We start from the raw sequence: 23,715 nt of genomic DNA on the forward strand, positions 1-23,715 counted from the left end.
AGAGTTTTCTATTTTAGCTCTTGTATTTATGGTGTGAGGGAGGTCTAGCTTCTTTCTTTTGGTGTGGATATCCAGTTGTCCCAGCATCATTTGTTGAAAATACTTTTCATTCCCCATTGAATTGTCTTTGGCACCACGGTTGGAAAAAAAAATCAATGGACCATAAATGTGAGGGTTTATTTCTGGACTCTGAATTATTTTCTCTCGATCTATATTTCTGTCTTTTGTTTTCTTTTTAAAATTCATTAAAGAGGATATTTACAAAAGTATGCATTTATGAGCCAGTGCTTTAAAACTTCTGTTTATGGTTTCTTGTATTTTATTTCAGCTCGTTTTCCATAATTACCTCGTTTTGTCTGTCATGGAGTGGTGAAGTGTAACATTAATGTCATCAGGGTGGTGATGTTCCCATTTTTCAAAGATTGCTTTGAACACAGATAGGAAGTATTTTCTGTTGGCAGTGATAACATAAAATGTTGAAAATGAAATATGGAAGTTTGTGAGTCAAAGATTTTCTGACCTTACTTGCATTTGAAATGTAGTACCACGAAAATATGCAGAATAAATGGTTATAACTTTTTATTTAATAACGTAGACATTTTTATACCATCAAAAATTATTCTTTACGATTATACATCTCTTTATAGAATTCCTGAGTTGGAGGTAGAAGAAGAAACCCAAGTTCAAGAGATGACTTTAGATGAATGGAAAAATCTTCAAGAACAGACCAGACCAAAGCCTGAGTTTAACATCCGGAAACCGGAATCCACTGTCCCTTCCAAAGCAGTGGTGATTCACAAGTCAAAATACAGAGACGATGTAAGCGTTACATTTCGTATGTAGAGGCCATCTTTACTTTTACCTTATTGGAAGTGAAATGGACCTTTCCACTTCTATCTTGAAAATGAAACGTTAGTGATTGGCGCTTTTGTTTCTAATCAGAGATGATCTGTGCCTAATTTTACTGTATCTTTATTGTTCATTAAGAAAAGGAATTGAAACTTGATGTATTGAGAGCAGCTCAGAGCGGTTAGAGGAACCGTGTATCTTCTCCTCCCCCGGGGGCTGCGCTGGGACTGTACACATACTGTGTGTTCCTTGTATTTCATTTTTCTCAAGCGAGAGTTACAGACTGTGTCTTGTGCAGTTCAAAGTTATTCAAAGGATAACTACACTGTGTTTTCCCTGATTAGTTTACTTGACTTTCAACTCTGATTTTTGATGAGCGCATTTCACTATGAGCAGTTGATGACGTTTGAAACTGTGGTGGAGGTTCCATGCTCTTCTGACGCCTTTCCCGTGTTGGCTCAGCAGCGTCGCGCCCCTTGCCTGACTGCAGAGGTGGCGGGAAATGAGGCCCCGAACTGCCTGGCTGCTTGGTCAGGCCACAGCGGCCAGTGTGCTGCGGGGGTTGCAGGGAGCTCCTCCGTGTTGCGAGGCCTCGTTGCTCACGGCTTCCCTCCGGCCCTTCTCAGAAGCTTCAGCTTTGCAGGGAGAGGTGTCGGGGAAACACCCAGCAGCGCGTGTTGACAGGGATGCCACTGGGTCACTGAGTCTCCTACTTAAGTTACTGAACTTAAGGCAAGGCCCGCTGAAGCGTTCTCATTATGGGATTTGAATCTGGATCATTCCGTTACAGCTTGATACCGGTCGCTGTGTCGAGGTGGGAGTGAGCGGGTTCTTCCTCTCTGTGGGGTGTTAGTCATTGATTTTCATGTGGAATCTCAGGAATGTTACCCTGTTGTAGAGTTGTCATTTACACTTTGGTTAGTTTCATTTTCTGAGTGAATACTTTGATTAGGGGGTCATTTAAGATACAGGGTTCTTGGGAGGCCAAGGCGGGTGGATCACCTCAGGTTAGGAGTTTGAGACCCTCCTGGCCAACATGGTGAAACCCCGTCTCTACTTAAAATACAAAAACTAGCCGGGCGTGGTGGCGGCGCCTGTAGTCCCAGCTACTCGGGAGGCTGAGGCAGGAGAATGGCGGGAACCCGGGAGGCGGAGCTTGCAGTGAGCCCAGATCACGCCACTGCGCTCCAGCCTGCGCGACAGAGTGAGACTCCGTCTCAAAAAAAAAAAAAAAAAAAGATACAGGATTCTCTCCCATCCTCTTGTTTTGGTCAGTCCAAGCTGTAGGAAGCCTTACTAGTAAGTTTTGAGCTGTTCCACGAGCAATGGCTTTTTGTAGACATAGGTGGCCAGAGCTTTATTTCCTTGGCAATCTCTGGGAGGTGTTTTCTAATTCCATTAGCTAGCTGGGTTGGTTCTTTACCTGTCCACTTCCTTTGTTCTTTTTTGTTCTAGGCATTGTAAGTAAAATTTTCTCAAAAACAAATGTGCTGTCAGGATTGAAATGTGCAGCTGACATGTTAGGTAAAAATAGAAGCTGCTCTTTCTTAATCCACACCAGATTCGTCCTCCCTGGCTCCAGAGGTCTCCCAGAATATTTGAAGCAAGTGGGTTAGCTGAGTCATCGAGCTTGGTCTCAGTGAAGCACACAGCTTGGTCCTTGTTAATCTTAAAGGATTGAAGCTTTTAGCTAGGAATTGTTCTTAAAGCAACACAAGCCTGATCTTGGGTTCATCAGTTTACTTTGTTCTGGATACCCGAAGAGACAAAAGCACTAGAATACCTAGCAAAGTTCGGACCTAGTAACAACCCCGTGTGAGGCATTGGGCAGTTAAAGCACTTTGGCCAGGGCCAGCTGGAGCTGCGAGTGGAGCCCAAGCCTTCGTATGTCCTTAGACTGTGTGTCCACTCCCTGCTCCACTCTCCCGAGGCCCTTCCTGCCCCTTCCTGCAATGGGAGGCGGCTCAAAGCAGGGCCCCCAGGGAGACCTTCCCAGGGCTTCCCTGCTGAGTGCCAAACGAGGCAAGAGTTGATTATTTTGCCTGTCACTATTTTTTGTGTGTTTATCTTTTTACAGAGTGCCAGTGCTCCTGGATTTTCTTCACCTTTTTAGCACTAAGCATCCAACTACCTAAAGCCTCTGCTTTATTTTAACCTGAGACCTTAAAGGGGACACAAATGTTAAGCGTGAAGGCTGCCATGAGCCTATGGCCTAAAGGTGTGGATGTGCTTGTGGAAACTTGGTTCCATTTCCTGGTTGTAGTAATGTTTAATGTTGTGGCACTTTGGAGATTCTCATCTGAGATCACTGACATATTTTCTTTTCTGTAGGTTTTTATTTTACTTAAAGTGGGTTTTTTTGTGTGTGTGTTTGTGTGTGTGTTATCTATTATTATGAGTTGAAGCCAAATCAAATTTGGATCAGATTTAATTAATTAATATAGTTGTCACAAGATACAGAATCTTAATGAAAGCAGTTCTTAAAAAGCAGCTTGACTTTGTGCAGTGTTGGTAGAACGCTCAGGTAACCATACTCTGTTGTTTTTATAAAATTTCTCTATATTTTGAGTGAGAATTGTTTATTATAAATCATGTGATTTCTAGCACATGGTATTTAGAGTCAGCACCCATGCTGAAAGGAATTTCTCTATTAAATTCGGGGAAGGAGATATTTCCTTATTTATCAAAGCATTTGTGAACAGATAAGACAGAAAATAAGCAAAAATGAAAACTTTTTTTTTTTTTTTTTTTGAGACAGAGTCTCGCTCTGTCGCCCAGGCTAGAGTGCAGTGGCCGGATCTCAGCTCACTGCAAGCTCCGCCTCCTGGGTTCACGCCATTCTCCGGCCTCAGCCTCCCGAGTAGCTGGGACTACAGGCGCCCGCCACCTCGCCCGGCTAGTTTTTTGTATTTCTTAGTAGAGACGGGGTTTCACCGTGTTAGCCAGGATGGTCTCGATCTCCTGACCTCGTGATCCACCCGTCTCGGCCTCCCAAAGTGCTGGGATTACAGGCTTGAGCCACCGCGCCCGGCCAAAAATGAAAACTTTTTATCTCAGCAAAATACACTTAGATATAAAACATGTATATTGTTTGCTATTATTAGTCATGCTGAATCTTACATCTTAACCTGCTCAGGTGATAGAAATTTGGTCCCACTTGAAATCCTAAGTTCCAAGATGTTTGGATTAAGATTGTAATTGCAAGAATGTGGGACTGCAAACACACGGAACTCACTGTCTTGGAACTGGAACAGCAGGTGCCGTCCTCCTGTGTCCAGCTCTGCAGCCCAGGGCCAGAGACACTTCCAGAGCGTGGCCCTGTCTAGCCCCTGACGGTGCTTTAGCTCCTGTGCAGCACATGGCAGCCACTAAGCCAGATGAGTGTGGGGACTGGCGATGGACTTGTGCATGTTGGATGCTGTAACTGTGTTTCAGATGGTAAAAGATGACTATGAGGACGATTCCCATGTTTTCCGGAAACCCGCCAATGACATCACATCCCAGCTGGAGATTAATTTTGGCAACCTCCCTCGTCCCGGGCGCGGAGCCAGAGGAGGCACCCGGGGAGGCCGGGGAAGGATCAGGAGGGCAGAGAACTACGGACCCAGAGCAGAAGTGGTGGTAGGTGTCTGCATTATCAATCCCGAATGGTTTGCTGAAGGAAGTGAATCAGGACAGTGTCCCGGCCCCGGATGGTCTAGTTCAGAGGCCCATCGGCTTCTGCGGTGACTTTTCCTGTAGCTAGCGTGGGCCTGATGTTGGGGATTTGGACGGTGTTGCAGCATCATGGACATCTTGGCTACAGACCATTCTGGAGCCCTGGCTTCCAGGGTCTGCTGTGAAGGCACTCCCGGGGTCCGAGAAAAACTCACTCCCATCTGCATTAGACAAGATCCCCAGGCTTGGGACTGAACTGGAGCACCTGACATCTTGCTTACTGTGGCCTGATTGTATACCTTGGGCTCAAGTGATGCTGTCAGAGTGAACAGAATCCTTCCTAAGATCTCAAGCCCTTTGTGAGGGGACCTTCCTCAACCCCTCCCCAGCTCACCGGCCTCACACCGTCCTCAGCCAAGGCTGCCTGCTTCTAGCTCTCGACACAGCATGCCCCTTACCCCTGGCCTCTGCCTGCGGCCTCCGTTCATCCTTCCAACCTCACTTCCTCACAGGTTTCTTTGATCACATCTCCTAGACCGGTCAAGGTCTCGGAGCAAAGGAGTTTCTTTTCATTGAAGCCTGATCTCCGTGTGTGACTGGATTCCCACTGGTGTGGCTATTAGTCAGCGGCTGCTTTTGCTCATTATCAGTTTATGCAGTGCCTGGCATGTAGTAGGTGCTTCCTAATGTGATAGTGACACTTGTTCGTCGGAAGTCAGCCCTGAGGCCCTGTGGCACAGACCCCTTCTCTGTGGCTGGTCTTGGCAGTGCTCCTCTTGCTGCCCAGTTCCCTCGCTCTGGGGAGCAGCCCCTGGAAGCGGTATCTGTGGTTTGGTTTTGCTTAAGCAGGAGCAAAAACACAATTTTTTGGGGGGTGGGGGTGGGGGTATATTTGGGGCCAGGCTGGAAACAGGGTCTATTCTGAGATAGGAAGCACATCCTCACTCCTTTCCTATCGCGGACTCTGGCCCCTGCAGCACTCCGGGGCGTGTGCTGGGAACCGCTCTGAGACCCAGTGCCACCCGCCTCTTCACTGGCATCGGTCCCCACCTCCACAAGCTGTGTACCCCCCACCTCAGAAAAGCCCTCAGGGCCACCCCTGCCCCCATCAGGCCACACTGTTTCCCAATCCGGGTCCTTGTTCCCTTTGCTTATCCATTGAGGTTCATCCCAGGGAGAACCTTCTCTTCCCACAAAACCTTGCCTGACCTTGGTGTCCACTTTGCCATCAAATTGCACTGGACGGCCCTCCTGTGGCCCCTCCCTCCCAGGACGTGTTAGTGAAGCTCCTGACTCGATGGTCCGTTTCTCCAGAGCCATGAGCTCCCTGAGGACAGGCACTGTCTGTGCCCCTCCTCCTCCCTCCAGTGCCTGGCACGCAGTAACCGTTCCATTTACTCGATGAAGGACGTGCCCGTGCAGAGCCCCCCAGTAAGAGCTTGCAGGACATAGGAAGGGAGGCAGCTCCTTTTTCGAGGAGACCGGAGGCCTGTGTGGGAGGGGAGCTGTGCTTTCCTGGGTTAGCAGTGACCTGTGTCTCTCCCCTTCCCACTGTGGATCCTGCCTCTAATGCAGGCCCCTCAGCGTTGGCGCCAGGCCCTTGTTATCCCACTGGGACACTGGGAATGGATGAAGGGGCAGTGGATTTCAAAGTGTGTCTTTTCTTCTTTAGATGCAAGATGTCGCCCCCAACCCAGATGACCCTGAAGACTTCCCTGCGCTGTCTTGAAAGCGCCCGTATCCCGGCACCGCGGAGCTGCACTGCGCACCTGTGGAGACTTTTCCAGCTGGGCCAAAAGAGTCAGACTCTGAGAACAATAGATGTTGCTTTTCCCATGTTGTGTGAATTTGTCGCACTTTTTCGGGCTGGGCTGTTAGAGGGGCTTCTCCAGAGGCTTGAGAGCAGGCCCTTTCCCAAGCAGGTGAAGAATGGTGACTGTGTTTTTACTGAAGGAGTTTCAAATGAAGTCCAGGAATAATGTTTAAACTGTGTACATAAGAGATAGTATAGACTCCTCCGCGGGAGCGCGGAGGGAAGGAGGTCGCCAAACAGACTCCGTGCAGACTCTTAGGAAGCCGTAGATTCCCGGAGGCTGTGCCTTTAGCGTTAGAGGAAACACATAGAACCGGAACTGTTCATGGAAAGCAGTCCCAGCTGAGTTTTCAGAGACCAAGAAATTAAACTACAATTGTACTTACTGTTTACTTGTAAATGTTACCTACTCTCCTGGAATATTTTCCTTTCTGGTTTTCACTTAACCAGTCATTTAAAAATCGCTATCGTGTAGCCACTGGCCACCGCCCTGTGACACAGAATCCGAGAAAGTGTTGATTTTTCATTGTGATTTAAACTACCTCCTGGTTTCTGTGTGTGTGCGCACACACAGCTAGTGTTTGGGTGGTTTTTAGGAAGAATATTAAGTATATGACTTTAAAAACCGTGTTATTTAACCTGCCAGTCAAATGGAAAGGGATCGTGGCAAAAGCAAATACCGCATCCTTTTCTTCCGCAGAAGCAGAGTCAGAGGTCGGCAGCTGTGTGCAAAGGCCTCCGCCTTCGGCTTGGGCACTGTTGTAAATAACTAGTATTTATTAAGCACTTATGAGCAGTTTTTCTCACTCAGTCCTGGCCCCAGTTCTAGAGTTCCTCTTTATGGCTTTTGGTGAAAGTTTGGGGTTGGAGGTACACCTCAGAGGTTCAGTAGTTCACCTGGAGTCCCACGCTGAACAGAGCTGGACCCAGAGCCACACGCCCAAAAGCACACACTGTGCTGGGGAGGAAGGAGGCCTAGGAGGGCCTGCAGGTCCAGGCAGCTGTAGAGCTGCTAGAAGCTGGGGTGTTGCTCTCCCTGCTTTCTCATAGACACCACAGGTACTGTCTGCCTGTTGTCACACAGTTCATAGGCTCGCTTGAGATGGAATCTGAACCTCGGTCCCAGGATCTGTGCTTTTTCCCACTTTGCCACACTGTCTAAGGTGGCTTTGAACTGGAAGCCAAGTGCAAATAAAGGTTGGTATTCGCTCCTGACTTTGTGTAGAGAAAACAGTCCTTTGGTTACTCTCAGGCCACAGCAGTCAGTCAGGATTTTGTTGAATCATCAAAGCTGAATCCGTACACGGTAGGGTCAGTTAAGGATGTTTGCTTTGGGTGACAGCCTACTTTTGGTCTCTTATTAAATTATTATCTGAGTACTAAGGTTTATCAACTGAGTGTTTTCTTCCTTTTCCTGGAAAAGGCAATGGATGCAAGCGCCCTGATTTCCAAAATCTGAACCTAGCTGGTACAACATCAGGGCTGGGTCATGACTCGGTGGCTTTGAAGCTGTCACACGGTCATTTTGCCTAACCGTGGCTTTGAAGATTAGCCAGAGCTTGCTTTGAAGAAACTTTCCGTCAGTGTTGTGAATACTACTTGAAAAGCCCATAGCATTTGGTTTAATGTTGCAGTTGCAAAAACACTGACAGTTCCTATCGCATAGAGCTGTTGAGTCATGTGGCTGAAGACGGTTTTGGGGAACCCGGTGCATGTTCTGAACCTGTAATGGGCAGTGTGTGCTCACCAGGGCTAGCTCTTGCTGACTTGGTCCTGTGCCCAGATGTAGGGGTTTTGTTTGTGCTCTTTCTGGATTGTGCCAGGTTGTACGTAGCCCCAGGTGGCCCAGAGAAGCCAGGGAAGACAGAAGCGAAGGGCAGGGGGTGTCACCAGCATGCCGTAGGCACAGTCAGATGCAGAGGTGGCAGGACCTTTTGGACCACAGTGCCGCAGGCAGACTCCTCCGTCAGAGGAGCTTGTGACGTGGGCGTGGACATGTCCTGGGGCAGCGCACCCTGGGCACCACGTTTCTGGCGACTTAGACTCAAGCAGATTAACCCCATGAAGGACACCCATGAGGGTTGTCGTCCCCAAGTCTTCTGAAAAGTGGAGGTCAAGCAAGTTTGAGTTGGTTAGCCAGGCCCAGGCCGGACTGGATCATGTCTGAACCAGGAGTTGACTGCTGGGCCTCAGGGGTGTCTGAGTTGTGCCGCCAGGGCAGCTCCTGAAGACTTAGCTCAGGGGGAGGTCCTGGAGCTGCTGCGCACAGCCTGGCACCAGGCCGGGAAAGCCGCCCCGCAGTAACTGGGCTGAGGGACCAGATCCTCTAGAGATGGGGGTGCTTGGCTGAGCGCGGTGGCTCATGCCTGTAATTCCAGCACTTTGGGAGGCCAAGGCAGGCAGATCACTTGAGGTCAGGAGTTCAAGACCAGGCTGGCCAACATGGTGAAACCCTGTCTCTACTAAAAATACAGAAATTAGCCGGGCGTGGTGGCAGGCACCTGTAATCCCAGCTCCTCAGGAGGCTGAGGCAGGAGAATTGCTTGAACCCGGGAGATGGAGGTTGCAGTGAGCCGAGATCATGCCACTGCACTCCAGTGTGGGCAACAAGAGTGAGCCTCTGTCTTTGGAAGAAAAAAAAAATAAAAAGGGAGGTGCTGCCCGAGAGGGAGGGGATCAGTACTCGACTTGGGATGAAAGCCTAAGCTGCCTGTCTGACGAGTCTGGGAAGAGGCAGCTGGACACACTGCTGCCGGATGGGAATGCCTCCGAAGTCAGATTTGGATGCTTTGAACAAGAGCCCTCCAGCCTAATGTTGCTCATGAGCCTTTGGCATTTTCATTCCATGCAAGGCGGGCCCCTCTGAGCCAGCCACCCTCCTTCCCTGTGCTGGTCAGACCAGACCATCTCCTTCTGTTATCAGCAAGTCCACGCCATCCCAGTGCACGCGAGCTTCATGGGAAAGACGTTGCCATCCTCTGAAACTACTGCGCGGTGCTGGCAGGTGCTTTGGAGCAGCTGGGCCTGTGTCTCCGAAGCTGGGAAAGGCAGCACGGGAGCTGCCTGTGCCCGCCCTGTTCTCAGCAGCACTGGGCCGGCCTGCCTGCCTTCCACGCTGCGGCCTCCGCTGTAGATGCGGAAGATAGATTTGCTCGTTTCCTTTGGCTGCTGCTGTCTCCTCTCCGCCTTCTGCAAGGATCATGGCCCATGTGAACAGCTTCCCTGAACCCCCCGGACACTCATGGCTGCTTCAGACAACCTGGGGTGGGCTGAGGGCATGGGAGGCTTTGGCCTGGCTGTGTCCCACAGGGGCCTGTGTTGTGGAGGATGAGGAGGTGTGGAGAAGGGAACGAGGAAGGAAAAACGCAGGAATATTTTAAAATCTTATTATCAAATAGGATACAGATAAAAGTCCAAAACTAGACTGGGCATGGTGGCCTACGCCTGGAATACTTTGGGAGGCTGAGGTGGGAGGATTGCTTGAGGCCAGGAGTTCAAGACCAGCCTGAGCAACACAGTAAGACCATGTCTCTACCATAAATTTTAAAATTAGGTGGGTGGCACACACCTGTAGTCATAGCTACTCTGGGAAGGGGCCGAGACGTTGAGGCAGGAGGATGGCTTGAGCCCAGGAGTTTGAGGCTACAGTGAGCTACGATCATGCCACTGCACTCCAGCCTGGGTGACAGAGAAAAACCTCATCTCTTAAAAGTGCAGAACTGCCTTGTAACCACGTTTTCCTCCAAAGCCTGGTCACGTGGACCATGCTGATCACCACCTCATCCCACCACCTCATCACTGTCCCCAGTCACTCCCCGCCACGACCCCAGGTGCTCCCCTCCACGCCAGTGCTGCCTTTTGAAAGAAAAGTCTTCCGAAGGATGCCCCTCCACCCACCCGCTTTCCCCTGGCACCTACGACAAAGCCTGGTGACTGAACCCACCCGCTTCCCCCGGCACCTATGGCAAAGCCTGGTTACCAAACCCACCCACTCCCCCTCAGCACCTACGGCAAAGCCTGGTGACCGAACCCACCCGCTTCCCCCCGGCACCTACGACAAAGCCTGGTGACCGAACCCACCTGCTTTCCCCGGGACCGCCAGGGAGTCCTGTCTTGTCATGCCTTGTCATTTTATAGTCAGGCAAGGATGCTGTCTTCCTTGCTGCCTGGCTACTATTTAGGGCAGGTAGAAGCTGAAACGAGATTCAGTCCCTGAGCCCCACGTCCTTTCTACATACTCCTGAAATTTCCAGTGAAAGGACCAGTCCCTTGGGCAAAGCTGTTAGGAGAGGGGACAGGAAAAGGGACGCCTGTACCTCAGCAGGGGATGAAAGGAGACGTGGAGTGTTTGCCGTGTGCCTCTGTGCTCAGTCACTTTCCGAGCCATGTGGAGATGGCCATGGTGCCTAGCAGGGTACTGCACACCACAGCAGTGCAGAGGGGCCCCCCTCAGGTATTCTCCATGCAAACGGGATGGGACTAAAACTTGGCTCCTTAGGCCTAAGGGCCTAGCGGCTCCTGCCTGCTTTGCCCAATCCAGCTTTTCTGCATATCTCCTGTTGCTCCTGGAAAGCCTCTGCCTGGGCCACAGTTTCCTTGGACTCCAGATGACAAGAATTTCTCTAACCAGATTGCAAAAGGTTCTCGCACCCCTCACAGCTACACCTTGGGCCAATCAGGCCTCTGTGGGGAGCACTGTTTCTTACTTCCTTTCCTTCCCTTCCTTTTCTTTTTTTTTTTTTTTTGAAACGGAGTCTTGCTGTGTCGCCCAGGCTAGAGTGCAGTGGCTGGATCTCAGCTTACTGCAAACTCTGCCTCCCAGGTTCACGCCATTCTCCTGCCTCAGTCTCCCAAGTAGCTGGGACTACAGGTGCCCACCACCTCGCCCGGCTAGTTTTTTTTGTATTTTTTTTTAGTAGAGACGGGGTTTCACCGTGTTAGCCAGGATGGTCTCGATCTCCTGACCTTGTGATCCGCCCGTCTCGGCCTCCCAAAGTGCTGGGATTACAGGCTTGAGCCACCGCACCCGGCTCCTTCCTTCCTTCCTTCCTTTTCTTTCTTTCTCTTTCCCTTCCTCCCTCCCGGGTTCACGTCATTGTCCTGCCTCAGCCTCCCGAGTAGCTGGGACTACAGGCGCCGCCACCACGCCCGGCTAATTGTTTGTATTTTTAGTAAGAGACGGGGTTTCACTGTGTTAGCCAGAATGGTCTCAATCTCCTGACCTCATGTTCCACCTGCCTCAGCCTCCCAAAGTGCTGGGATTACAGGCGTGAGCCACTGCACCTGGCCTGAGCAGTGTTTCTTTACAAACCTGTGCCCAATCCCAGAGGGCGGAATTACATAACTCTGGGAGCTCAAAGCCATTTGTAAGGTAAGGAGTGCCTGTCGTGTGGCATCAACTTGTACGTAAACCCCACAGGGCTTCTGAGAGTCTCAAATGTTCTCAGACACTGAGGTAGGGTAAGACGTTTCTCCTCAAGAACCACCACCCTGCAAAGGGACTGACGGCACCTCCAGCAAGGCTGCCCTATCTGGGCACCCATGTTGTGTGCTGCCCACCCCCAGGAGCTGACTCACATTGACTTCAGTGTGCCTGGCCCTCGAGTTGTGCGATGAACAACCTGCACAACTGTCCTGGCGGCCCACATGCATACCGGCCACTGGTCTTGCGGCAGAGCAACAGTGAGGAAAACAAAAGTACCCGAGGCAAGTACTAAGTGAACTGACCACAACTTGCATGTTTTGCTGGTGAGAGGATGGAGGTGGAGCCAGCGGTGATGCTGGGGCAGTTTTCAGGAAGAGGGAAGGTGGATAGAAAGAAAGCAGGAGAAATGGGAACGCCATGTGGCCTATGAGGGACATGCTTGGGGAAGCGGGTCGCTGTGACCAAGGTAGAAAGATGCCCCGGGAATTTTTACGGAGGCTCCCTGGCAGGGTGAGGCTGCGGGGGTGCTGCTGATTGATGAATAGACCCTGCCTTCACTGCACACCTCCGGCATCTGTACACACAGCACACCTGGGGTGTGTGGCGACAGCCAGCAAGCCAGTAAGTTGACCTGTCGATGCAGCCTTCAAACATTTGGTGCGAACTTTTCTGGGGAGATGGAAGGGCCTCAGCGTCCATCAGACCATCTCACAGGGGCTCCCAGCCTGAGAACATGTCAGCAGCACTGCCCTCTGCGCCTGGAATGGGCCTGCTACCAAAGCAGGGCGGGTGTCAGCCTGGCCATTCCCAACTCAGTCACGCCCGGGCCCAGCTACAGGAAGGCCCTGGGCTGATGGTTCAACACCCAGCGGCAGAACGAGGCAGACACACCTGCCGCGAGGCCTCAATCGCACCGGAGAGAACTTGCGGTGGGCCACGGGCGTGTCCAGGAGAGCCCTTCCCCGCGGGTCTAGTCCCTGTGGATCCCCAGCCAGATGAGAAGCCGGTCTAGAAAGGTGACAGCCTGGGACAGCCAACCATCGCTGGAAAAGGGAGGAGACGGACAGGGCTGTACTTACCACCGCCACAGGGCCTGTCTCCGGGTTGCGTTTGTGTGGACGGCAAGGACTTGTTCCGCTGGCCTCTGACTCTCAACCGCAAGGCAAACTTGGGTTGGGGCCCAGAACGGCCGCGAGCCGTCACCCTCCAGCCTGGCCCGTGAGTGCTGAGCGGACACTCAGCGGCGGCTCGAGGACGTGCCACCCGCGGGGCTGCCAGGGCGCTCCGTGCGTCTCGCTCCGGCTGGGCCCGGCTGACCCCGCACTGCAGGCGCAGGCACCGCGGACCCCGCTGGCTCCACCGCCCAGGCCACCCTGAAGTCCCCGCTGGGGGAGGCGCGGCGGACCCGCTCCCGGGGACCCCGTCGCTCCGAGAAGCCCCTTCCTCCAGCTCCTTCCTCTGCCCTCCGGCCCCAGACACAGCAGCGTGGCGGCCTCTCTGTCCCGTGTGCTGCGCAGGACACGCGGCCCTGGAAGCCAGGGAGCCGTTCCCGGCTGGGGGCAGCGGCAGCCCGGGCCGGGGAAACGCGTGGGGCCCGGACCGTCCGCTGGCACCGAGTCGGCGGGTGCGGGGACCCCAGACACGCTGCGTTCCCCGGAGTCCCGCGCCCGGGCGAGCGGCCCCGCCTGAAAAGACATCTTGGTTAATACAGAGACACGCCCAGGGCCAGGAGAAGCCACCGTCCTCCCAGTCCCGCCGCTCACGAAGCCCGCGGCCGCCCTCCCGCGCCGAGTCCTTCCCCCTTTAGAAACAGACGTGGCCCCGCAGAGCCTCCGCGGCCGGCCGGGCCCCTCACCCGGGATTTCGGAGTGGACAGAGCACGCTCGTCCCGAAGGCGGCAGAGCCAGGCAGACCGGCCCCCAGAGTCAGGCGGGGTTAGAGGCGGGAGCCCCCCACTCCCACGCGGGCCAGGGACCCCCGAGGTGCTGGGGAGGAACCCAGCAGGCTTTGCTCAGGGGGACCCATTTCTCCCCCAGAAAACGGATAGAGACGGTGAGGCGCGGACGGAAGGGCAGACGGTGCCAACCGCTTGGAAGACAAAATGCCCCAAATCAATGTGGAAAAGCTGAAGCCAGGACGACGCGCAGGACAGTGAGCGCGACCCGCGGCGCTGAGACCAGCGTCCTGCTCTTAACTCACAGCTCCCCGGCGTCACGACAGCGGCTAACGGGAGAGGAGCGGGCAGCGGCGACTGTGCATTTTCACTTCTGCTGGACAACATTTTTGTTATCAGGCACAATATAGACGGCTCTTAGCGTGTGCCAGACACTTGTTCTCAGCTATGAAAAATATTAACTACTCATTTCATCCTCACACAACCCTGTAAGATGGATGTTGCCATCCCCACTTCACAGAAGGAACGGGTTTAGGGAGCCTAAATCCCTCCGCCCAAATCCAAGTGGCAGCGCTCAGGTTTGCAAACAGCCTGGGCCCAGAATGCACGCTCTCAACAGTTCTACCGACGCTGCTTTTTCACAGTGTACAGCAAGAGCTTTAACATCTTACACATTTTTGACCCAGAAATCCCCTCTGTAAGAATTTATCCTAAGGAAATAGCCAGCACCGCCCAGGAAGAATTTCTGTAGAACAGGGATGCGGTGCGTGGCCGACAGCCGGGAATGCGTGACAGCTAGTCAGGGCACCTACAGAAGAGCTAAAGGTCGTGTTCTTGGAGAATTCCTCCCTAGCTGCTCCTTTCCAACGCGCCCACAGCTGCACTTAGACACACGGAGGAGGGAGACAGCAGAGTGGGTGTCACACTATCCCAGCTAAGGCACAGCCATGTACTTCTGTTAAATCAAACGCTAGGCGCTCACTAGTCCAACTGAAACACTGAACGAAGTGAGGCTCGGCCAGTAGATCAAGGGTCCCCAAGGCCGCAGAAGTGGCGGAGCTGGGGCAAGACACGCCCAGTGGGGCTTTCTCTTTCCACAGCAACTTGCATTTCAGTCCATTGAGAGGCCGCAGGCAGGGGCCCTTGAATCTCCTCTCCCATGACCCAGGTTTGCCTTTGAACAACGATTCTCGAGACTTACCTTCAATGCGTGGGTCCCCGCTTCAAGGCAAAACAGTTTACGTGACCTCTTTTTAAATGTTTACACCATTACCCATGCATAAAATTATGCTGCAGGTACCAAAAATATCAGAAACTGAGGGACCGTAATCTGCTATCATTCTTTCCCCAATTCTCTAGAGAAAATGACCTAAAATATATGACAAAGTAGTGAATTTAAAGACATGCCCCGATACTGTTTTAAGCAATTCCCATGTGTTATTTTAACTCCCATACTAACTGCGAAGGTAGGAATTCTTTTCATTTCCATTTCACTTAAGCAATGGAAGCAGAGGGGATCGGCACATCCCACACATGGTGGCTGGGCCCTGGTCAGATTCGCTGTAGATGACAGGGAAGGAGATAAGTCTCTTAAGGACCTGGGGTCCCCGCAGCCTGCTGCCTCCCCCCTCGACAGGCCTGGAAGACAAAGCCCCCCGGGGGGAACAGGCATGCCTCGTGGTTTCCTCTCAAGCACTGCCTCCAAGCCAGCCCCTTGGCAGCACTCAGGGACTTCACGGAGCGGCGTGGTGGCGCCAGCTGCCTGAGCTCTAGTGGCCTCAGGGGAAGCCGTGGAGGGGCAGGGAGAGGCCACAGCTCCCACAGAGCCAGTGTCTGCAAATACACAGTCTGGAGGGTCATGTGTGGTGGGGAGTCGGGAGAGGGGTGAGAAGGCCAGTCTCTGGTTTTTTACTTTGGACACTTGTATCCCAGTGTGAATTCAAGCACAGCTCCTTGGGAGAACTGGATAGAACTCAACAGAACACAGGGTCTTGAGTCTCAGCAGTAAGTTGTGTGTGAGGTATGGACGATGGGCCCTTGGGGTCCTACCCGGCACCAGAGGCAGGGCAAGTAGAGAGCATGGGGGCTGGCATCTGGGGTTGGACCGCAAGCTGGGGAGGGTGCTGGGGCCGGTGCTGCCTGACCTTGGCAGGCCAAATGCCCTGCAGGATCCCAAGGGCCTGACTTGAGTCTTATCCTCAGAGGTCTCCAGAAAGTCAAAGCTGTGTCCTGTGAGCTGGTGCTGGGGTGTGAGGAATAGCCTGGCAGCAGGAGTGCCTCCAGTCCACCACCTTACCTATGGCAGCAGGAGCGCCTCCAGTTCACCACCTTACCTATGGCAGCAGGAGCGCCTCCAGTCCACCACCTTACCTATGGCAGCAGGAGCGCCTCCAGTCCACCACCTTACCTACAGAAGGGGGCTGGACTAACTTCCAGATTCAAACGCTAAAGCCCTAACCCCAGCCCCTTGAGATGTGGCTCTATGTGGACACGGGGCCTTTAACAAGGTGGTCAAGTTATAATGAGGCCATCGGTGGACCCCAATCCAATCTGACTGGTGTCCTCTTGAGAGGGGACTGGAGGGGAAGAGGCACCAGGGCCCTGCAGGCACTGAAGAGAGGCCCTGCAAGGAGGCAGTGCCTGCAAGCCCAGGAGAGAGGCCGCTGGAGAAACCAAGCCCGCCCACAGCTTGATCGTGGACATGCAGCCTCCAGAACTGTGAGGAAACGAACCTCTATGTCAGCCGTCCAGTCTGGGGTATTCCATTGCGGCCGTCCTAGAAGACTTACACAGATGCCGGGTTACCTCTGCTTTATGTTCTAACCCACTGCCTACCAGAATTCAAAATGCCTGGTAAGGAACACAGTGAACAAAAAGGCTGTTGGGTTAATACTTTTAATTACATGATTGTAATTATACAATTTCCACTATTCGATATTTTGTATAAAACCAGTTACAACTCACAAGATTTTCCAATGTGACAATATGTATCAAACTACACACATATGCAAAGTTTACAGGCCATTAGGAAGCTTTATCTTAAAAATACCTTCAGGAAAATAAACATTCATTCAACCAGTTCTCTTGGCTTTAAAAAATACGATTAGAAATATACACTGTAAAAAAAAAATCAAGACAATGATTGATCACTACTGATCAGTTACATTTTAAAACTTTTAATAATCTGTACAGGAGTGCAGGTTAGATAAAAGTCTGCAAATTATTAATAGAAAACTGCAGTACTATCATTGGATGAACATGTCTGCTGACAATTCTACCAGGTAATTAAGGAGGTAATTTCCTACACAGTATAGGTGAATTGTCCAGTCTTTAAACACATCTGGGGTCATCTCCGCTCAGTGACGTGGAGAATACCCTGATGTGGGGAAACGGAAGGGCAGCAGCCTCTCCAGGGCAGTTTCAGCGGGAGAGAACATTTCAAGGAACAATAAAATAGGTTTTAAAAGTTGCTTTTGATGAGCACTGCTTTCCAGAATGCAATAATGATTCTTTTTTTTAATGTAGAAAGAGAAGCCATGTTAAGAACAGACATCCAATGAGTGCACTGCCTCTGTGGCTCGGACGGTGACGGGGAAAGGGAATGCCTCAGGACAGCCCTTGGGCCACGCAGAAGCCCAGGCCATCGGGCCAGTGGGCACACTGGCCGCATGACAATGCTTGGGAACTCCTCTAAAACTTGCCTAGGCCCAAGAGAGAGGTAGCAATCACCCTGTGAGAGGGCTGGAGGGGAGGGGAGGAAGGAGGTAGGGGGCAGGCTAGGGGCATCAAGCTCAGAACGGGGAGTTCTGGAGGCCAGCAGAGCCCTGCCACGTGCTGCCGGAAGCACTGGCCACGCCAGGCCATTCTGCTCTCGCGAGGCGCTGCTCCCCACCAAGTTCTATAAAAAGCCAAGTCCGTCCGTACTTCTAGGAACCCAGTTTTGCAGATGCTCTTCCTCCGGACCGTCCCTGACTCTTGATAATTTTGAGTCCCCAGAAAGCTTCAAGGGCACCTAAAAATATGCACTTCTAATTTTAATTCCATTGCAAACTGTCCCGGTGTACTTTCAGGGCTATTTAAGGCTCTTAAGTTAAGGGAATCTCTCCATCAGACAGACACAGTTTCACGTTCCATAGCAACAAGGTCTTCTGTGACAAGGACTCTAAGTCAGAACCCCAGAAGATTCTGGGTGTTTGTGGTTTCAGCTGGGGATGAGGGGAAGCATCCACTCTCATTCATAGCAGGAAGAACTTTCCATCCCTCAGACCGACACTTCCTGGATTCTAGAGACGGTCCCCAGAAGTGTAACACTGTTGCTATGCACACCTTCCCAAGTCATTTGGTTATTACAAGGAATGCTTCTTCACCAAATCACAAGTTTTCTATGACTAATTTCAGTGAACCAGTTAAATAGAAGGATTTTTAGAAAGAGCCACAGTGATAGCAATTATAGGTGGAAACCTGAGCAGGCAACATGAAGAGGCAGTTAATAAAATGAAGAAGGTCTGTGGTTCCGCGGACACCCTTCCTTTTCTTGGACGAAACACCAGGAGGCGTGTCCGCCGTGAGGGAGACAGTACTCACAAGAGCTGCGGCGCCTACATTTACTTGTTCTGACGGGACGAAAAGCCAAACTAAGAAGGGATCAGATGGAAGCGCGATTTTCACAACTACCTGGATTATTATTTATGGAGCGGATGGCCTTAAAAAGGGTAAGGGGAAGAAGAGGTGCCCTGAGAATTCAATGCTTTATGCATGGCACAGTTTGAATATTTATATTGTCTCAGCTCAAAACAGCAAAAGGAATGTACCTCCTCCCACCCACATCTTATTGAAGAGTGGTCTTCCCACAGCCAAGTGGGTCTTTGTGCCTATTCATTTCCAGGGACAGAAAGCCACTGTTTTTCTGTGATCCAGTCCCCAGTGTTTAAAAGCTGGCCTGACCCCACCCCATAGTGCCTGGCGGGGAAAGAGTCGCTTGTTTGGCTGAGAACACGGCATCTTCCGTCTCTCCTGATGCCGGTTGTTTTCACACTTTCTTCCAAGAAAGTGCACCAAAATGGAGGCACTGCCTTTCAATTCCTTTCTGCATTAAAGACTTTAACTTGTTTCTTCCAACTGCTTTAATTTCTTGAAGTTTTGTGAAAAAGGCAGCTTCGTAAAATGGAGTTGCCTACTAGACCTGGCGCACGCCTTGTGGCTTAGGAGAGCGTTTGCTTCTTACTGCTGTCAACATCTCGGCCCTCCATGCTCCCAGCACAGGCAAAAATGGGTTAACAATCATTAAACCACCCACTGCTTGTGGAAGGAACTGAGGTGAGTACTAAATATTCTTTTATTTTGCCCCCCCACTTTTTTTTTTTAAGCAGCAAATCAATTCTGTTTCTGTGACTGCTTCATGGCGCTGACTCTGCTGTGTTCCAGTAGGGTGGGGGAGAAGGCGCTCTGCAGAGTTACTGGTTGTGTTCCCTAACCAAAGGCAACAGTGAGATCCAGAAGCAGATCATCGTCACTGAGATCGCAGGCCGCGTCAATGGCCTTAGGCTGATCTCATAAGGAAAAAAAAAAAAAAAAAAAATCCAATGTTACAGAGAAGGACTCTAAAAAAGCGGTAACTTTTTTTAAGCCGACATTATTTGGGATTGCTGTTTCCAAGGGGAATAACTGACAGTGTGTTTCTTCCATGCAAGGAAGGAAATATGATTTTAATTTGTATGACTGGCAACCAAACAATGGGCAACGTCCCAGTTCTTCAGTCCCTAAAGGACAGAAAAAGCAATGACTTGCAACATCTTCCAACTCTGAAGTCAGTTTCTCCTCCTGAGTCTTCTAAAGCTACCATTATTATTCTCTTGCAAGTTTTAGGTTACCAAGGTACCACCTGGTCTTACAACATGCAACAGTATTTAAATGTGGTTTTCACAGATTCTTGTTAATAAAGCACTCTTTGGTGGAAGACAAGCAGCTTGGGTACTTAACAGAGTTAACATTACAACAGTATTACAAATAGGTGAAGATGATTAAGCCAAATAGTATCAAATTACAGAAAGTACCATCTCAGTAATGCCTTTTGTATCTTTATAAATTTTGACACAGGGTCACAAGGTGAACAGAAAATAAATACATAAAAAACCTCCATCAGATCCTCAACTCTTCTGAAGGCCAGCAACTACAATGATTGCCATCACAGAGAGACACGTGCACCACAAAGCAACCAGCTCCCTGGGAACCAGAGGGCTTGGGTATTTACACCTGAGACTAAATTTACAACAGCATTTTTGTCGTTCAGCTTGAGAGCTGGGCCCTTCTCTGAGTCATTCGCTTGCACCCAAACTCAAAGTTCATTATTGAAACTCCAGCGGACACTTTCTCCATTGATCAACTTCTTAGGTGGAAAGCAACTAAGGCTTTTGCAATTTTGTTTTGTTTTCAAATTGTGCTAATTTCTGTTGCAGTTTTCAGTTCCTAGAGTCTTCCTTCAGCTCTGGTCACAGGTTTTTACTTAACGCAAGACTGTTTTAGTCCTTGAAATGGAGAGACTACGGGGGGAAAAAAAGGATTTTTACCATGAAGTTTACACAGCGTCCAGAGGCAGTTATCAAAGACAAGGAGGGCAACATAATAAAAGTGCTGACATGCTAAAAAGTATACGCTTGCTGTGAGTTTCTAATGACAAATACTTTGGAGAAGACAACACAATATCAACCACAAAGGAAAGACAAACAGGAGAAAGGCAGGGCAGAAAAAGGTTCAGTTCTGCAAAAAATAGAAATTAAAGAAAACCAATACAAGTAAATAAAAATCATAAAAGATGGACGGGCAGAGAGGCAGCAGGGCCAGGAAAGTACCATGATGCCGCCAGGGGCACGTGCTGCAAAGCACTCGTTCTCCTTCCTTCCCTCTGAGGAACCAGGCTGTGGGAGGAGCAGGCAGAATGAAAAGACAGAGAACTGTTACTGGGTTATTTCAAAAGCCAGAATTTGGTCACAGAAAAAGCTCTGGCACCTAAGTGGTTTCCAGCGCCGCCAAGCACAGGAGACACCCCACGGGCTACCTGCCTCCGCACTCCATGATTCTCCTCCTGCCTCTCTTCTCTCCTTCCCCAGTTTATGACGCTACACTTTCAGGTCCATAACAACTTTCAGAAAACGAAACCAAAAGAAGAGTCAGAAAAACCACTTCCAATCTGGAGGGGCCCCTCGCCCGATGCCGCTGCTGCGCTCTTCAAGGAGGAGCGTTTGAATCGATCGTTTCATTTTCAGAGATCCCAACAGAGCACTGAGCCAAAAGATCCAGGTCAGCTGGTGAGACAAGTGGGAAGATATCTGGAATTTCAAAGGATCACTAATATTTTAAAAGACTGGAGAGAAACAACATTTTACCAAGAAACATTTAGAGACAACCTTCTGGGACTCCTCTCCTGATGGACTTTGGAGACAACGGCAGTAGCCAAAAGTTAACGCCCAGAAGCAACGGAACAGGCACCCAGATCTGAGGCTCTGAGGGTCAAGAGGCAGTGGCAAGTGTGACACGGGCCAAGACACCCGAGAACACTGAAGAAGTCAGAGGTCCTAGATGCAGCTGCTCCCAACTGAAGGGCTCCTGAAAACATTCGTGGTTTTAGAGGCTAAGGAAAGAGGCCGGGCGCGATGCCTCACACCTGTAATCCCAGGACTTTGAGAGGCCGAGGCAGGTGGATCACCTGAGGTTAGGAGTTCAAGACCAGCCTGGCCAACATGGTGAAACCTCATCTCTACTAAAAATACAGAAAGAAAATTTTTAGCCAGGCGTGGTAGTGCACGCCTGTATTCCCTCCTCAGCTATGCAGGAGGCTGAGGCAGGAGAATCACTTGAACCTGCGAGGTGGAGGTTGTAGTGAGCTGAGATCGCACCATGGCACTCCAGCCTGGGTGACAGAGAGAGACTCTGTCTCATTTAAAAAAAAAAAAAAAAAGAGGCTAAGGAAAGAAGCTGAGCATTTCTCTCCCCAACCCCCGCAACATGAAGAATTAGGTACAGAGTACCCCAAAGTCCGGACCTTAGGTTTGGTTTGGCAGCTGCAGCAGAAAGTGATGGCTCCCAGTGATGCAACTCAAGAGTTAAAGTAACTTGTACATGACGGTTTCTTAGAAAATGAATGAGGTTATCATTTTAAAAAAAGAGCCTGCCCAAAAGAAACTGCATAAGCTAACAAACACGCACCGGCGGAAGGGCTGCGTGAAGACATGAGTGAATGCGAGCAAATGAGGTGGCTGCAGGCTCTCACTCGGAGCACGATGAAATTTCCAAGACTGTTCTAAGACAGCTCTTCACAGAGGTCACATGAGAACACTGAAAACAGGCCAATTCAACGGAGCCAATTATTCACTGGATTTATTAATTCTTAAAAGAGAAAGGTTAGCATGGATTTATAGCTCTAACAGGAAGTGGGAAGTGGAGAAGCTCACTCGCTCCCTCTCCAGACTCGGGGAAGGGAATGAGAAGGTGCCACAGAGAGCCCTGGCAGGACCGAGGGCCACACAGGCTGTCTGGCAGCCGTCCCAGACCTGTGGCCACATGAAATTTAGGTTTCGATGGGGCACAGCTTCAAGTGGATACACGAGGGGATAGTCATCTTCTGTGAGAAACTGCGGCACCTTTTCCCAAAGACAAATAGTGAAGACATCACTCCTGTTTTTTCAGCTGCTGCAAGTAATTGCTCTTTTGACGTTTTTGAAAAAGTTCCCCAAAGCTGAAGAGCCTCTCAGTAAACCCAAAAATCAAAAGCGCCAATTAAGTGCAAAGCGAGTTTGGGTGGAGTCTTCATCCTGGATGCCAAGGAACATGAAAATGGGAGGTCAAGTTCCTATGCGCCACAGAGATGATGACAAACCAGCAGGAACTGGCAACCCTGGTGCCTTGCAGGTAGGGATGAAAGGACCCCAAAAGGGTGCTCTATTTTTTTTTCTACTGCTGTTTAAAGATTTCACTCAAAAATTTATTCAAATTGAGCTCATACTATTGTGCCCAGAATCAGACCATGCACCAACATACTAACTCCCTCATTACCCTCCAACCAGAAATGAATACGATTCAGTAGGATATTATGAACAATATTCAGTAGGGTAAAAGCTCCAGGCTACAGCTTGGCTGACTCCAATTCTTAAAAACTATACATAATTTATTTGCTTTTCTTTTGTAAGCTGCAGGTGGACAACAGGTAAGGTGATGTGAACACAGGCTGAAGCCCCAAAAGAGGCACAAAGAAAGAACCCGCTTAGAGGAAGGTGAGCCCCAGTTAATCCTCACTGTTAGGCTCCTTTTGCTCTCCACATCATCTCTGAAAGTCCATTCTGGAATTTAAAGGAAGTCTTTTTGGTTTTCAGAACTATCCAAAATTCCTGGAAACTGCTTTGGGCCATTTCAACATTTAGTCCAGATCACTGGCTCTGAAATCTCCCTTAGGACCCTCATATCATCCCTGCCAGGAGCCTCAGGCAGATGCTTGCTGCAACCAGGAACCACTTCTCCAGAGAGGCAGGAGTTCAGGTCACCAGACTGACATGGAAACGCAACAAGACCTAGATAGAAAAACAGAGGCAAGGCCAGCCCTTCCTCCCTCAAAGGAAGACGGTATGACCTGGCAAGCACCGGCCAGGCTCCCGGACTCTACTCCTCTGTAACCTAAAAAGCATAATCTAAAAAAGCAAACAGCAGGATTAAATGTGCAAGACACACCAGGCTGTAATAAAAACCTGAGCGGCCAGGCGCAGTGGCTCATGCCTGTAATCCCAGTACTTTGGGAGGCTGAGGCAGGTGGATCATTTGAGATCAGGAGTTTGAGATCAGCCTGGCCAAAATGGTGAAACCCCATCTCTACTAAAAATACAAAAATTACCCAGGTGTGGTGGTACATGCCACCCACAAGTAGTAATCCTAGCTACTTGGGAGGATGAGGCAGGAGAATGGTTTGAACCCGGAAGGCGAAGGTTGTAGTGAGCCGAGATAACACTATTGCACTCCAGCCTGGGCAATTCCATCTCAAAGAGAGCAAAACAAAAAGCCTGAGTACTCATGCACTCATACCTAAAAAGGATA

At 50.4% G+C, this 23,715-nt stretch overlaps 2 protein-coding genes across 18 annotated transcripts in view; one reads left to right on the top strand and one right to left on the bottom strand.

The window, feature by feature from the left end:
- Positions 1-7,534, top strand: part of HABP4 (hyaluronan binding protein 4) — a 39,186-nt gene extending 31,652 nt beyond the window's left edge. For both annotated transcript variants that reach the window (XM_003912017.3, XM_009189254.3), the window contains 3 exons: positions 648-819; positions 4,285-4,470; positions 6,179-7,534. In XM_003912017.3, coding sequence (XP_003912066.2) covers positions 648-819; positions 4,285-4,470; positions 6,179-6,235 — 415 coding nt within the window. In that variant the 3' untranslated portion in view covers positions 6,236-7,534. The remainder of the gene's footprint in view (positions 1-647; positions 820-4,284; positions 4,471-6,178) is intronic.
- The window catches only part of CDC14B (cell division cycle 14B), a 160,969-nt gene that overhangs the window by 25,357 nt on the left and 111,897 nt on the right, over positions 1-23,715 (bottom strand). For 7 of the 16 annotated variants that reach the window (XR_001895462.3, XM_017949313.3, XM_017949322.3 and 4 more), the window contains one exon: positions 16,518-20,177. The exons of 1 other annotated variant lie outside the window; for it this stretch is intronic. Coding sequence is in view for 11 of the 15 variants with exons in the window: in XM_017949313.3 (XP_017804802.2) it covers positions 20,141-20,177 (37 nt within the window). In the remaining 4 variants the exon portion in view is untranslated. Of the gene's footprint in view, positions 1-12,033; positions 12,788-16,517; positions 20,178-21,995; positions 23,199-23,715 lie in introns of those variants that run through there. 8 more of the 16 variants (XM_021927742.2, XM_021927750.2, XM_021927749.2 and 5 more) reach the window with 4 other exon arrangements.

Source organism: Papio anubis, chromosome 13 (assembly GCF_008728515.1).
Source record: "Papio anubis isolate 15944 chromosome 13, Panubis1.0, whole genome shotgun sequence".
NCBI lineage: Eukaryota > Metazoa > Chordata > Mammalia > Primates > Cercopithecidae > Papio > Papio anubis.